Here is a 16,876-nt window from a genome sequence, read left to right as displayed (position 1 = left end):
GGTGACACTGGGCCCCGAGATGTGAGTGTCAGACCTAAATCCATCCTCACTCCCTGCTGCAAATTCCGCTAATCAGACACTGGGACTGTCACAGAGTCCTGGGGATGTGTGGTCAATAAATAATGACAAATACCCAGGAGGCGCACACACACACACACACACACACACACACACACACACACACACACACACACACACACACACACACACACACACACACACACACACAGGGCTTTCCCTTCCTGTCACAGGTTTGCGTTACACACTCACACTCTCTCTCAACTCTAGAAACACAGACGCAAAGAAGGTAGGAGTGTGTGTGTGTGTGTGTGTGTGTGTGTGTGTGTGTGTGTGTGTGTGTGTGTGTGTGTGTGTGTGTGTGTGTGTGTGTGTGTGTGTGTGTGTTGTCCTTTATAGGAGGCAACACTGAGAAAGACAGTATGTTCCCTCGGAAATAGCAGCTATCCGTTGTCACCTGTCCCCCACAGGAGGGAAGCTATGGGCAATATCTGTCAGACGACAAGAGAGGACGCAATTTACTCCCTACTCGCCTCCTGCTTCAACTCACAGTGAAGGTGGCGAGCGCTGAGAGAGGAAGCGGGGGTGCAGAGCGGTTCAAAGGCACTGGGACTCATCCAAAAGTGAACCGGCGCTAGAGCCAGAGAGGAAGGATGGCGAGTTGGAGGAGGAAGAATGAGAAAGAGAGAAGAGAGGAAGATGCTGAGTGAGTTCGACGATGATTCTGGATTATTTTAACTTTGGTTTTTCCCATCGAGTTAGTGATAGCACTGCGCTCTGAAGGTTAAACGCTCCATCAATCAAATGGGGCACGTGACACAAGCGATCAGAAGATCATACACGATTAACAAACTTAATTGTTAATTAGAGACTGGCAGACCCGTGCCAAGGCCCAACGGTTACTGTATGAAACCACATTTAAATTCATTAGATCTGGATTTTTATTTGGTTCTGAAATTGCACACATTCATTAATATAAGTCTCCAATCATGCATGATTTTTCTCATCCAGATCCATGAATTATTCTCTGGGAAATCAAGGAAAAGAGTTGAAAACCCCCCCTGTCTCTATGGATCTGCACCAAAATGTAGTGGATTCCTTTTCTGGTCATGTCCCACCCCTCCAAAACATTTAATGGAAATCTGCTGAGTAGTTTTTGTGTAATCCTGTTAACTACCAAACAAACACCGATAAACTTAACCTCCCTGGCAGACGCAATTAAGGCTGCAACCAGTTATTATTATCTCTATTACTGGATCAGCTGTTAAGGCTGTAAATGGTCAGAAAAAGGGTGAAAAATAACTTGTAAGACAAAATGTGTTGAGATGTCTTGTTTTGTGTGAGCAGCTGTCCACACCCCGAAAGATGCTCAGTTCATTATCAAAGAAAAGCAGCTAATTCTTACAAGCAAGGAGCCGGAAATAAAAGATGTGTAGTACTTTGGTTTAAAAGAAAATCTAAATAGTTGCTGAAACTAATAATTCCCCATGAGAAAAGAAAGGTGAAATTCTATTATAAAAAATCTACTACTGACTTTTTGGTGCCACTGTGTCTTACTGTGCTTGAGTTTAATTCTGGTTTCACCTCAAAAACAATAAAAAACCTGGCTGGTTTATAACTTATCTGATGGTCTGTTGTTTCTTGGCCAGTTGGACTGCACTGAAGTGACGTGCCTGTGTTTTCAGAACCATTATCAACAGCAATCATTGCCAAGCTATAAAAAAAATAATATACTGATCCTATGAGGTAGAAGAAGAGAGAGGAGATCTTGCTGAGCGGTGTCATTTTTGCAGAAGTCGCTAAACCTCACACAGCTACACTTCCTCTCCGTCCTTCACCAAGGTCAGCAGTGGTTGGAGCTCTGCCACGCTGTGTCGATGCTCTCCCAGAGGCCAACTGGTGCACTGGGCCCTCTGCTGCAGCCCCCTGTTCCAGCCAATGCCAGCAGATTAGGAGCTCAACACCTGGGGTGGCAAAGAGGCGATGGAGGGTAATGGTATCATTAGCAGCCACCAGAGAGACTCTCCCCCGTGCAGCACCGATCTGACCCCAAGGAGCAAAGTCAAAACCCCGTTTGCCGGTGGAGGAGGAGGAGGAGGAGGAGAGCCAAGAAAAAGAAACATTTACCTGAGGATACACCGAACACACAGTCGACAGATATTTGTGCACCATTAGCTCAAAGATGGAATAGAGACACCTCACTTAGCTCCGGGATTGAAAAGCATGATTTAACTCGTGCTGTGTGGAATCATAATACATTCAGACCTCTCCCATAAGCCGGGCAGAAGAAAGTATTAATTTAATAAACCTGTAAAGAAAAACCCTGTCTGGAAGCGGAGTGAATGGCAGTGATGGATCACTCCAAGCTAAGAAACTTAATTTTAGGGAAATGACTTTAAACCTTGAACGCTGAGGACCTGAAGTATTTATGAGGAAGTCGGGCGGCTTCAGCGCTGGAGCCAAGGATGAAAATCACCTCACTCTCTCCCAGGGTCACAGCTGGTAAGGATCGAACGGGCAATAGCTCAAGCGTTGGCCATGCAAGATATGTGCATGCAAAGAAATCCTCACACACACACACACACACACACACAGTTACACGTGGTGTGGACATGGTTCATAAAGACATCAAGCGGCCGGCGGCTGCAGTGAGGGAAGATCGAAGTGACCCTGACAGTTCAGAGAGAGAGAGGGGGGATTAGATCATGAGACTGATCGATAGTGGCCTGAGATGGAAGTGATGGCATCCTGCACATGACACCACCTGCCTCCAGTCGAATCAACAGACAGGACAGAACGACTGACGGGCACAGAGGAAAATGTGTGCTTGCTCTGCTGGGGCCCATTCACACACACACACACACACACACACACAGGACAGAGCTTTGGCTCCGGCCCCAGCTGAGTAACTCTCAGTGCGGAGGGGGGGCCCGATATCACGAGGAGCATCTCTTTCATTATAGTGTCTCCTGTAATTGAAACAGGATAAAATACAATGTAAACTCATTAGGTGCAAGTTAAATGGAAATTAAATCAGAGAGGTGGTGCTTTGTGTTTGTGTGTTTGTGAGTTAAGAAAATGGAGTGAGAGAGCGCGGGGGAGAGGGGAGAGCGGAAAAGGGGCATATTCATTCAGAAGTAATGAGTCTGAAAGACTATCAAGTCGTCTGAGCTATTGATCGTAACACACACACACACACACACACACACACACACACACACACACACACACACACACACACACACACACAGACACACACATACACTCACACACAGAACAAATACAAACTCTAACATCTCCTTGAAACTGCATGTAGAGGAAAGTCTAAAATAATGTGTGTGAACGACTTGCGTTGCCAGTCCTCTAAATAATTGATTGGAACTCTTGATAAATGTCTTGATTACACATTCACATCAGTATCACTGCTCGACCCCAAAGAAAACTCAGCACGTTGTAGGCCACAGATCTGTGGCATTGGCCCCGCGGTTACCCTTGCTTCCAAAACCATAAATCATGGGATGAGTGTAAAAAAAACACATGAAGGCAGACAGTCCGTTCTCTACATGATCAGACCAGTGCTGCTCAAAGCATTTCCCTTATACAAACATATGATTTATTGATGCAAAGCAAAAATGCCCAACATTTGCTGATTCCAGCTTCTCCAATGTGAGCATGTGATGCTCTGCTTACATCTGCTCTCTGTCTTATGTGGTTAGGTTTCTAGATTCTGGACCGTTGGTTAGAACAAACAAGCAGTTGGATGATATCAGCAGGAATCTTTCGTTTCACTTTATTTTTTATCATTTTATGACTTTTTGCAGACAGGGAAGGAATTCGTTTATTGATCTAGAAAATAACAAATAAAGGAAATTGAAAGGACCAACATACAGAGACAAAAAAAAAACTCACTCTCACATTTACACCAATTAACCCATCACCATCTGCATGTGTTTGGAATGGAATTTCCCGTAGAGAAACCCACACAGACAAGGGGAGAACATGCAAACTCCACACTGAACGACCCCCGGCCGAACTAGGATTTAAATCGTGACCTTTCTGTAGGTCGACAGTGTTAACCACTGCATCCCCGAGCATAGACCTGATGTCTTTAACAGAAATCATTGTTTTCATTTCCATAACTTTAAATAGCTTGGGAAAGTTTATATGTATCTATGCACCCTAATGGTGCCTTGGTGTAAAAAAAATGTATCCAAAATATTATTTATTTGACATGCTAGTGATTATTTTGATGGACTATGTTCTTTTCCAGTATCAGAAAGCTCATGGATCTCGTTGACTATTTAGTGACATGTACCACATTACATGTTCCATTTGTTCTTTGATAGCACAAGGGGCAGTGTCAGATACTAATACTAAGACAATGATAGCACTTGACTCATGTTTTCTGTCTCCTCTCAGTTTCTCTCTCTGCACTGATAACAACACGGCCCTGTTCTCCCTCCAGTGTAAAACTTCAGCCGATTCACAACAATCTGCTGAGCTCAGCAGGTTCGAGTCGGGGAGAATGGACCACGACTGCGTGCCTGCAGGCGACTGAGCTGCAAAGGTGGGAGGACTTCAACCCATTCAGGCTGTTCAATGATACAAACGCTCCCCAACTTACTTTATAAACTCGAAGAGGCATTTTTTCTACTTGATAGCGTTAAGATTATTGAGAAAGCACACGTTCGGCATCCTCCAACGAAAATAACAAATACCACAATAACAACTGGCTAAATCCGCTGCTCCATAACCACTGCAGGGTCATCTGTTATCGTGGGCAAAAAAAGAGAAAAGAAACCCGGAGAGAGGGACACCAGCAAAGCAATAAATATGCTGAATAAAGTGAAGCTATCGTGGATAATAAATGATGCATTGTAGAGCCGAGATGTCTCATTGTCATTAATCTTCTACAGCCTCACACCCGGGGAATTAAAATTTTTGTGGGAAATTAACAAATCAAATGAAGAGAAATCGATGAGAGTAAAATGAAGTAATGGCCTTGTATCTGCACCCCCCTCCGGTTAGAAATCATTTGAATGAAACTGCATGCAGCTTTCCAGTATAACCGCACTGTTCCACTTGTCTCCAAGCGTGATCACCTGTCATCTCTTCACTCCGAGCATCGTGCACCACTTTACAACCAACAGAGGAGATTCGGAGCAGGTCTTCGCCAGGGAATTGGGCCACAGATACTAAGCAAATGGAGATGGATGGGGCTCCATGTGCAAAGCAGCAGACAAGCTGTCCCTGATAAATGGGTTTTCACCAGGACACTTGATCTCTCTCGCTCTCAGCCTAAAAAGCAATCTCGCACTTTGCATGTCTGTGAATATTAACAAACCCTCAAACCCCGGCACCCAAATGTCATCTATTGTGTCGCACGGTGCCGGGCAAGAGAGCCAATTTGATGGAGAGGACTGTTCCTCTCTGTGTGTTTGAAATAGAGTCAGACGGGGTGGGGTGGGTGGGGGAGAGAAATCCTGCTCTCTTTTTCACACATCCATCAACACGGAACAGGTGTAGTACGGCTCCGCTTCTAAATCCCCATGAAATATCGCTGCTGCCAAGATTCATACTCGAGTCTGGCAAGGTCCTTCACATATATATTCTGCAGTCTAGATTTTTTCTAATTATTCCGTCTTCCTTCAACCTTGAGCATTTCCACCCGGGTTTGATTATGTGCAGGCCGACATGCTGCTGTATTAATGCACCGGAGGGAACGAGAAGTGGCTGGAGAACTTTACTTCACTGTGGGAGGCCTGAGCGCTGTGTGGAGTGATGAAATCAATCTGCCCTGACCTGTGCTTATCTAATATGATCCAAATATGAGCAAACCAGGGATCAGCTGCGGCTGTCACCATGCAACACGTCGCAGGGTTAATCCCACACTGCAATCCAACACATGACATTCATCAACTGAAGCCATCTCCCTGTGATCTGTGGCCATCAGCTTTCTGAATGAAAGCATGGAAGAGGGTTGTCAGCTCCGTTCCTCCGTCCATCCTGGATCTTGATCCGCTCCGCCTCCACTCTCCTCCAGTCAAAGCGGCAGGTTGACCCATATGAACCATCTGTCATTTCTGCAGTGCCTCACACCTCTTCAGTCTGGCCCCTGGAGATCAGCGGCATATGCTGCTAGTGCTGCTGTGGACAGGAGGCTGATCTGGGGATGATAACCTATGACAAGTGCAGGATGTGCAGCCTGAGGTCTACAGACCGACGCCAAGAGTTCTACCCAAACCTATCAATGCAATGCAATCTCAATACACCAGCTAGTTGCTGCACCATTGTTAAAACCAGTAACACATACCTGATTCTATCTGTGACTAACTGCCTCCTTATCTTATCCAAAAAGTCACCTGAGATGTGCAAGTATTCAGAAATTATTATCTCTGCGGAGGAGGTTCTGTTTTGGTCCCTGTCTTTTGCTGGGTTACGCAAAAACTACTGATTTTCCACAAAACTTGGTGGAAGGATGGGACGTGAGCTAAGAAAGAAATCACTCAGATCTGGACAAATCTGGACAAATGGGGGGATCTAATGGTTCCTGCTTTGGGTCCACAAAATTGGACATTGGTTCAGTAGTTTTTGCAAAATCCTGCTAGCAATCAAACAAAGAAACACTGATGAAAACATAAACACATGCCTATTAAATACTTGTTTATTCCCTATTAAGCATTGGTTGCTACAGGATTGTTGAATAGGAAAAGGAAAGTGTGAAGTGACAGAACGCTCTCTTTCATTATATTTCCCATCTGTCTCCTCTGACAGGATCAAATAAAGACATTAAATTCCCAAAAATGTAATTCTTGTACTCTGAGATGAAGAAGCTGGATTTTAAAAAGAACACACCGACACAAATGGGACAACAATTGTGAATAAATGTGGATTTGCATTGACGCCACCCTCATCTTGGACTTTCCAGCAACTTCTGGGGAAGATGGTGGAATCTATTAATACTTCCACCCAGCTCACCACTGCACAGGATCTGCATGTACTGCGTGTGCCCCTTGTAGTCCGCAAGAACATCCACCTCCTACATGATCGCCCACGTCTCCTCTTAAAGAGCCACGAGAAGCTGCCGTGCAAGACATGTGCTTCCCCCGGTGCGCATCCTACTGCTCTGCTTTTACCAAACCAAACCGAAACCTCATCATCAGATATTTAGGCTCAGTTTAGAAGCAATGAGCCATTTGGTTTTTCATCTCTGACCTTTGAAATAAAGTGATTCCATTGACATGAATGTTTTTCCAAAGCACATTTTTGTTATCAAATTGATATCCGACTGCACCTGCTCATGGACCTACTACCACAGGACGTTATCACATCTAGACAAGAACGTGGCTCAGATATGTCGGCGTCTCTGGAATGCAAGTCACAGTAGTTTGTGACAACACACCGTCCTGCTAATCGCCAAAATCCAAGCACAGAGCCACTGCAACACCGGCTGGGAGGCGATGAAAGTGGGTTTACATTCTTCTGCACATTTACAAAAGTGCTATAATTAGCCTACAGTGTGTGGAGGAGTCTCTGTGAAGGCACATTCCAAAAACAAGAAGAAAAACACATTACAGAGCCGACACAGATCAGTCAGTTCACTGATCTGTCATTAGGGCCTGCGATGGTCTTGATTACACTAATTATTTTCGCTGCAGACAACACATCCCACCTTTGTGTCATTCCTCCAATGTTACACACATGAGTCACAAAGGCAGCTAGGACCTGTGACGACGTACAACAGATTTTTTCCAAAGGCGACGAATGTGTGGGTATGAAACTGTGACGACAGGTGTGTCTTGCGATGTCTGTGACAGGAAAATCAGGAATTCTAATCTGAAAAGCTCTGGAAATACTGTGACACTCACATAGACTGAGAGATCACTGCTTTCTTTACTCCGCTAAATATTTCTAAACTTTCTGGACTCTTTCTTAAAGATGTAATTTCTCTGATCAGAACCAATGACCCTCACTTGTCTTGATAAATCTGCCAGAGACACGTCTTGACTATGCCTGACTTTTCCACTGCACGATGCCAAATCCCAGGGGACCAGGGTGTCATATGGGGCCATATGAGAATGCCCCCTGTGATGATAGTGTTGCCGGGCTGCCACATCCTGCCCTCTGCTGTGACATTGCTACTTCTGTCCTTTTTGTGATCAGGAGACAGTGACAAAAATGCGAAGTAGGATGAGAGAGTGGGTGTTCGGGACAGGACCCATCTGTCCCTGCACTCTGTCCCACAGAGACGTCGGCCGGACTGGGCCACACAAGGTGAAGTCCAGCCGGACGTGGTCAGCTGACACACCGGGGCTCGGATGGCAAAATGCCGGATGCTCTAATTAAGCTTATGCTGTTTGTTGACTCTCTCTCTGCGTGGACGCCAGCATCTCAGCGAGCCAAAGGGTTGTGAGTCACGCTTCCTGAGGGGAGAGCCATGGACTCTGGCTCTGGGAGGGGTGTGTCCTGTCCTGAGAGTGTCGGGCCTGCGGCAGGCCAATGTGGCGATGAGAACAACAACACAAACCCAGGACAAGCGGCCCTCGTGGTCAGAAACACAAGACGCAAGGCGCTGGCATTTCAGGAAAGCTACGGCGCTAACAACACTCTTTGTTTTCCACCAGAAGTCGACACCGTGAACAGAAGCCTGTCTGCTGGTGAGAAATCGCTGTGTCATTGAACTGAAATGAGACATTGTCCATTTAAAACGGTGACACTAATAAATTCATCGGCAAATATCCCCCGACTCCAGGACTCTAATATAAAACGAAGGGTGATTCAATACGTCAAGCGTAATTACCATGTGCAATAACGGGCAATGCAGAGAGTGACGGCAGAGCTATTCTCTGCCAGGGTAGATTATAGATTGTACTAATTGCAATTCTGCCTTAATTATGGATGAAGCGCTTTCAAGCAACAAGCAGAGACAATGTCTCAGGGAGCGTATCTCCAGTATCTTCGCAGCTGTGTTGGCCAACATTAGTCAATATGTAATTACACCTTCAGCTTCTTAGTATACAATTTAATTATGGAAAGATTTCATTGATAATCGCAAAAAGTAATTTGTTCGCAGCTTCCTCAAAATGTGTGATCTCTGATTCCCTTCAAACCATCAAAATGAAAGTGTTACGTCTCATGTTGTTTCAGGACTGAATCCTCAACTTCACATTCCTCAAATCCAGCACCTCTTTCTCTACAGTGAACACACTCAGGTTGTTTCAGGACGACCAAACCACTCATGAGTAGTTAACAAAATCAGGATCATGAAATAAGTTGGTTTTTTGTACTGCCAGTGGTCAAACTGTCAAGCAACAGCAGAGAGCAAATGGACGTACCCCTCTCTGTTGTCCTCTTCATCTGGGTTCGAGATGAGCTGTGATCCAGCGAGGGATATGTCCAGGGCGGCCAGAGGCAAGTCCCTGTAGGCGAAGCTGACCAGTTGGACGGGGGCAATGCACTGGTTGTCCTCCTCCACCTGCTGGGAGATCACCTCCAGCTCCGAGATCCCTGCCCGTGGAGGAACCCTGTGACACACACACACACACACACACACACACACACACACACACACACACACACACACACACACGGAGCAACATTACAGTCACAGAGTGGAAGTGGAAGCTGTAGATGTCAAAGTAAGCTGTTTATTGGAATTAGCCAATGAATATATGCTGAAAATGCTTCAGGTAGCAAAGTGTGAAAATAACAACTGGGACTCTGCTTTTTTCTGATGAATGAAGACACAAACATGGTGGGAGTTCCTTGTTTCCAGTGTTTACATGACAAGTTGATCTACATTTCTCAGGAGCAGAGTGTGTTGCACTCAAACCACTATAAAAATGTACACGCCCCACAGATTAACAGTTTATCGATTAAAACATTACAGATACTGTTTTTTTTAACTACAAACCATTTGTACAGCTTAGGCCAATTGCTTCCATTCATCGGACTGAAACTGTTCACTTAAATTTAGGCGACGCTAGCCCAGTTGCCAATAGTGACTGATACCCCATGTCGCATCTTTCCACCAAGTTTCGTGGAAATCTGTCCCGTACTTTTTCTGTAATCTTGCTAACAAACAAACATAACCTCCTTGGCGGAAGTCAAAATCTATTAGTCTCAATCGATTTCGCTCAAACACCTGATATGTCAGAGTCAGAGATGTTTAAAAGTGACCTTTTAATCACAACATCCATCGCTCCTCTCCTGGATTGGATTGTTGTTAAAGCACAGCACATTAATTCACTGTATCAGAGGGGCCATTAAATGAAGTTGTAAAGTGAATAAATAAAATAGGATAATTAAGATTCTCTGAGGCTTTATCTGTGTTTCTATCCGACTGAATACGAAAACCAAACAGTATTTATATTTGTTGAACAAAAGATGGTCATCTCAGTATTTTTTTTTAGCCCTTTTTTATTTCTCTACTGTATTTCCGCTGAGGACGGCGATGTTTGGCAGAACCAGACAAAGAGTCGTTTAATCTGCCAATGAGGTCCTCAAATTGAAACATGCAGGGGTGTGTGTGCGTGTGCGTGCGTGTGCGTGTGATCCTTTCGAGCTCCGCAGCCAATAGTGGACAAGGAGAAGTCACCCTGGAACAGGAGGCTCACGCAGCTTGGCAGCCGTCCCAGTGCACCCAGCGTGGAGACATCAATAACCCCGATACTTAACGGTGGAGGAAGGCATTGATTACAAGATACCAGGGAACAAAAGCTACTGGGTTGGTAAATTCTACAACCTCTGTGTGCTGGAGGTGAAGCTGTGGGAGGAGACGGTTAGTCGGAGATCACAGAGCAGACCCACCTTCCTGGTGAATGTGAAGTGGGCGGTCATGGGAGGAAAGCAGCTCTTTGTTTTCCCTGTCTTGCTTCTTGACTAATGACTGTTTAATAGACTGACGTGGAAGGTGTTTGTTTTTCTAACAGAAAATCAAGAATCTTTATTTTCTGAACATGAGAAATATCCAACGCAAACTCCTCTCAGTCCTGCTCACTCCATGTGTTGTTCAGCTTGAGGGTCAAACGCCCGTATATCAACATGCTCGCCACAAACACACAGCTGCACACACCAGCGCTATCCGTGGATTTGGCACCTCAGACCAAACCGCAACAAGGACGCTAATCGGTCATGACAGACACAAACTGTTTAGTGCATCAAACTCACGTTTCCAGACAATCACAGAGCAGGCCAGGAGCCATTATGTGCAGAGGCCGGTGGAGTGGCTGGTTGCCATCCCGGGGAGAGGAGCGGAGGCTTCACATCTGAACACTGCACCCTTCAACGATTCAGGCAAGGACAGCCAGTGGCATGCTACAGGCTGGGATCCTTTCAGAGGCTCATGCCATATTAGCAAATACCACGAGGAAGCAAAAAGGTTAACGCGGAGCGTGCATTGCCGGGGGAATCTCACAGTAATACAGAGGAAGAGCTCAGGGTGACCACTAAGCCCGAAAAGGCACCAACAGTGTCTTTTTAGTTTGCATGGTATTGTTCCTACGGTACAGCCATGTGTTAAGAATGTAGTCCCCCAACTTCTCAAAACTGTTCACCTACTCAGGACTCATGTTACGGTAATTACACTGTTGTTACATGTAATACTACACACAAGTTGACCTCTGACAAGGAGGTGATGTTTTCATCTGTGTTTGTTTTGTTTGTGTGTTTCTTAGCTGGATTAGGAGGTGGATCCAGGATTCTTTGACATTTTGAGATATGGTATTTTTCTTTGATTTCTCAGGAAATAATCTGGATCTAGTTTATTTAAACGTGGTTTCATACGGAGACAGTTGGGCCTTGGCGGAGGTTTATGCTATATACTGTGCCACTCTGGTTGGATATGTATAGGTCAAAGATGCAATATGTATGAATTTGTAGAATGTGAAACTATACATTTATAATCTGTGTTTTATGAATATAATAAATGCCAGGAATGGGCTTCTCCACGGTGACAGCAATCCATAGTTACTCCCCCCTGCATTTTCACATCACATCCCCATAAATCACTACGCAGTGATCAATAGATAGATAAAAATATGATAGCCTGCTGAGATCGTGCCTTGATGATGTGACCCTCCATGGAGACAATCCACTTCAGCAACACATTTCTGGGAAACACATAAAAGCCCGAATGTTTTCACTTATATATTTTATATACGAACGTCCCTCTTGGCAGGACTCAGTGGTTCCATAGATCTGGACGTTAAATGAATCTCACTTGAAATCTATTCCCATCCCCAGTTTTCTGCCGCCTTCTGTGAGAAAGGTACTCAAATAGCACTCAAGTCAAATACTGCTGAACTCGACGGAAAGTATAAAAACTCATTTATATCTTTCTACTGTGAATGCTAAAACCCGCGCACATGAAGGAGGTTAAAATGCTGACATAGGAGACATCAGAAGGGAATTTGTTCACTTCCAGGGCCGAAGCTGGAGTTTTTGTCAGGAGTGAGTCGTCTACTTATAGTTTTGAAACATGTAGAGTCAACTTTCCGAGGATAAATAGCTCTTAATAAGAAGTTTGTTCAAATTAAACATTAACAACAGCCCCTGATTAACATAACGTTATGTAATTCTGACATGACACTGAGCAAATTGATTAAGGTAAAGCTTTTCTATCAAAGTGATATGGTGTTTGACTGATGTCTGTCGCCTCATATTTTAAAATCGCCTATTCAGAGCGATAAATTATCTGCTTCAGTCACTTCATTGGAGTTTAAAGTGCTGCCTCAGCATGAACTTGTGGTTTGCAGAGGGCATGGGTATCATTGTCATTCCGAGAGCTCACTGCCACAGTATTTCTGTCCAGCTGTCTGCAGCCCATCCGCTCCGACTTAGCCACTAAGTTTGTAGAAAGGACACTCAGCTACTCTTTGGTGCTTTTCACTGTTCTGATATCATCAGGGAAGTGGGATCAATGTGCCAAATCGCTTAAATGGGCACTGGCAAGATTTTCCAGCAGCAGCTCGTCCACAAGCTCCTGACCCAATGCCACATTTGTAAGATCAGACCTTTTAGACAAATGTTGACAAACTCACTGCATCAGTGAAGAGAGAAACCACCTTTGAATCCATAGAATATCCATATATCGCCCAAATTAGTGAGACTAAAATGACATTAAGACATTAAGATTTACTCTGCAGACATCGCAACAGCAGCTGACTGATCTACAAATCAAATCAGCGTCTATTTGTGACCAACTCCAACAATAAGTGGTTCTGTCAATTAACAATTTCATACTCAGCCCGATGTCCATTCATTTCCCCTCGAGACGCAAATCTTAAAGGTAATTAAAAGAACAGAAAACCACAAGGGCAATCTCGTCTTTAGAAAGTTACTCATGCCATTAATAATTACTAATGGGCACTATACTTCCAGCTTCACCCACTTGATGCACTATTGAGTATTTTATTTTGTATTTTTTGTTGCATTTTGTCCTTAAATGTTGAGGAAAACAATTGAATATTACAAAATTCATTCTTTAAACAGACCTTTAGTCATTGATTGTATTATTCTAAAGATTAATGCATATTTGGAAAAGGATATCAATAAATAAATATATTGGAATAAGGTATTATTTTTTGAAAGTCAAACTGACTCAGTAATACTTCAAACACTATGATCCAACATAATCTTAATATAAGTATAAACTGTGTAACGGAAATATAGTGAATGGCAGTTGAAGCCTCTTAGTAGACTAGAAAATCTGCAATCACCTTAAACATATTGTGCAAAAATAAAACTGAGAAGGGCAATTCTCAATTCAAAGAAAAATCAGATTGATGACATAATCATAGATAATAATTCCTTTTTTCAGTGGATTTCCAATCAGCGGATTTCTCTGCAGTCATCGTGCCGAGGAATTAGGAGCAACGTGGCACCGGATCATGTGACTCCGAGGTTAGTTACATGTTAGCTGACCTGTTTCAGAGCCAGTGGGCTCCTCCGGGTGTGTGGTGTTTGCTCTTTGTGCACTGAATGAGAAAAAAAAAAATAATGTACAAACGGCTCCACACATGAGCGAATAATAAGAGCTGGGCTTCATCAGGAAGGCTGTGTTATCTTTCTTTTTCATTTTCCTCTTTGCACACACGACGTGAAGCACATGCAGAAATAAAACAATTTTACGTTTTGTTACATTAAACTATGTGAAAAAGCTGATTGAATTTAATTGTGTTTGAGCATCTATTTTTCCACGTTGCCTCTCCCTGTTTAAAGGGGGAGAGAGAGAGAGAGAACCGTGGGTGGGAGGTTACAGCTGCATCAAGTCTGGGAGAGCAGGGGTGAAAATAACTCCAAAGACCTTCCTCTGCATGAGAGTTTCCCCATCTGTCACTTCACAGAGTCTCAGCAGCGTTCAGCAGCATTAAATCATGCCTTTGTACTAAAAACCAGTCAGTATATTCTTTACTTGCACACATTCTCTCTGGTGATAGACATTTTAGACCCAGTGCAACCATCAGCTGCTCCGAGGCCCGGCCGGTGATCTGTGGTGGTTGCAAGCAGCAGCACCCTGTGCCTTTAACCAGTAGATGCAGCTGACTGAACCCATTTTGCATTCACCCCTCACTCCCCCTCCACTCTACTCCACCTCCTCCCACTCCATTCGGTTGCCCTGCTCCCTCCCTCTTCCCTTTCTCTTAGCCCCAACCCTGGCTGTCATCAGAATGCAGGGCCTGTCTGGAGGACCTCACACAGAGTAATTATTAATAAGAGAAGATGACAAGTGAACATCCCTCCTGAATGCTAAGAGACGCCGACGGGGACTAGCTTTCTCACTCTCAGAGATGCCGGACCAGGCCGCGCCGAGCTCCGCTTTCCCCCCACTGAGCCCTGTTCAAAGTCAACCACAGGAGGGGCAGGAGAATATGGAGGTCACGTTCTGATCGTCATATCCTCTACCACGGCGAGGTGTCCTTTGCGTAAGACGTTCATAAATAGATATTTCAGATTTCACACTCTCCTGAACGTGGTTTCTAACAGGACTCCTGCGGGTGGGTGGTATACTTACTGGGAATTGCTCATGTTGAGGTCTTGTTGCAGCAAATAGACGTCCACAATAAGTGACCTCAAGTGTGAAATGTGATTTCACCACCGCAGAGACCTGGCTCCTACCACACCTACAGAAAATACAACAGAGCAATGTCATTACAACAGGGAAAGAACATAAATGCAGTAAATCACAGGATATAATCTGTCTGCTGAGGATGAGAGATGATTGGAAGCTCCACTAATAGATCTCATTAGGAAATTGATTTGCCAACTGCTGTTTCCAAGGTCATGAATGAACTACCAGCCCCAAACTGTAAAATATATATTTACAGTTGGGTTTTAAAACACAAATACATGCACAATTATCAGTGTAGTATCACTTCTTGTACTTCCCTCGAAGGCGCCCTGTCCTAACTTCAGCTCCATTCAACTACTTTCCTGGGGAGCACTAAACTGTAATGGATTTTAAATCTCCTCCAATATACGCTCCGCTCTGTGAATCAGGGGCCGAGGAACATCACACCTCGTGCATAGCAAGTGCAGCAGGACGCTCTGCTCTTTGTGCCACGGGATAGAGAGCCATTTATGTCCAAGTCTGTTCGGTTAAAGCCCACTCCAGCTGCTTTGCAAGGAGCAGACATGACATGAGCGGACAGGAGAGCCACGAGCACACATCTAGCCACTGCTTCCACATGAAGCATCCACTCTGTGTACAAGAACACACAAGCCCCCAGTTCTCCGATGTAAACGTGACACTGACATCAGCTGTCAACGGGAGATGGCTGCATCGCTTTACAGAACATTTGACTCATTTGTTGGAAGTGGAAACCTGCAGACACACACAGGGAAGGTGAGGAGTCAGCAGCCACAGCAGAGTAATGTAGTGAAGCACGAGCAGATTAATTGCCACTCAGGATAAATCAGCCCGGGTCCTTCAAGGGGCCGAGCGATATTGTTTCTCCACAGAACCCAAAGAAAACCATTTGAACTGGTCATAAGACAGAAAGTCCAAGAGAAAAACACATTAACAAATTACTACTGTGAGAAACCACTGTGGATGAGAACAGAAGGAGAAGTAGGAAGCTGAGTGGGTCTCTCTGGATGCAATTCTCTGCACAGCAAAGTGTTTACGGACTTGAGTAAATCTCAGTAGCCTATGAGTTCTAACACCTGGAGGTGCCACAACTTGCTTACTTATTTTGCACATTTGTATGCATTTTAATGGATGTTGTGTTGTATCTTATCTGGACCCTCAGTCTGAATAATAAAAGTCATCATCATCATCATCATCATCATCATCATCATGATCACTGTAAGTAAAGTGCTTCATTAGAAGAGGTGACTGTCAACAAAAGCAGCCATTTCTACTATTCAACTCCAACAAATACAAATAAAAACACTGTGGTCTCCTTCTCTAATTCCTGCCTCTCTGCATTCACCTCCACTAATATGCATTTGCAATCATTATCCACCATGAACATCACACTGTGCTTGTACCGAGGCCACACACTCTCTGTAAACCACCAAACATGCACCAACTTGCCCTGTGCGCGTTAAATCACCCCCCTGCCTGGTAAAGAGATAAAGACACACTAACCTTTTGGCGTTTTATTGCTCTACATTGTGTAAAGTGTTGTCGTGACTCCTTTGCCCTCGCAGAGATGATGGTTATATCTCCCTCCTCGCCGCTGTTGATGATGATGGTGGTGGTGGTGGTGATGATGATGATGATGAGGGAGGCTGGGATCTTGCTGTGTGTAGGCTGCGATCCCCCTTAAATCTGCGTCGGCCGAGCTCCCGTATCGCCCCTCAGAAGACAGCGCACGATGAAGACCCCTACTCCGGACTGGAAGCAGCATCCTTC

At 44.6% G+C, this 16,876-nt stretch overlaps 1 protein-coding gene across 1 annotated transcript in view; it reads right to left on the bottom strand.

Annotated features, from left to right (window-relative positions):
• Positions 1–16,876, bottom strand: part of tmem266 (transmembrane protein 266) — a 27,508-nt gene extending 10,632 nt beyond the window's left edge. The window contains exons 1-3 of the mRNA XM_035156052.1: positions 16,610–16,876; positions 15,032–15,140; positions 9,354–9,542 (exon numbers count right to left, since the gene is read on the bottom strand). Coding sequence (XP_035011943.1) covers positions 9,354–9,542; positions 15,032–15,045 — 203 coding nt within the window. The 5' untranslated portion in view covers positions 15,046–15,140; positions 16,610–16,876. The remainder of the gene's footprint in view (positions 1–9,353; positions 9,543–15,031; positions 15,141–16,609) is intronic.

The sequence above is a fragment of the Hippoglossus stenolepis genome, chromosome 5, assembly GCF_022539355.2.
Source record: "Hippoglossus stenolepis isolate QCI-W04-F060 chromosome 5, HSTE1.2, whole genome shotgun sequence".
Lineage (NCBI taxonomy): Eukaryota > Metazoa > Chordata > Actinopteri > Pleuronectiformes > Pleuronectidae > Hippoglossus > Hippoglossus stenolepis.
This window is presented reverse-complemented; position numbering and strand designations above follow the sequence as displayed.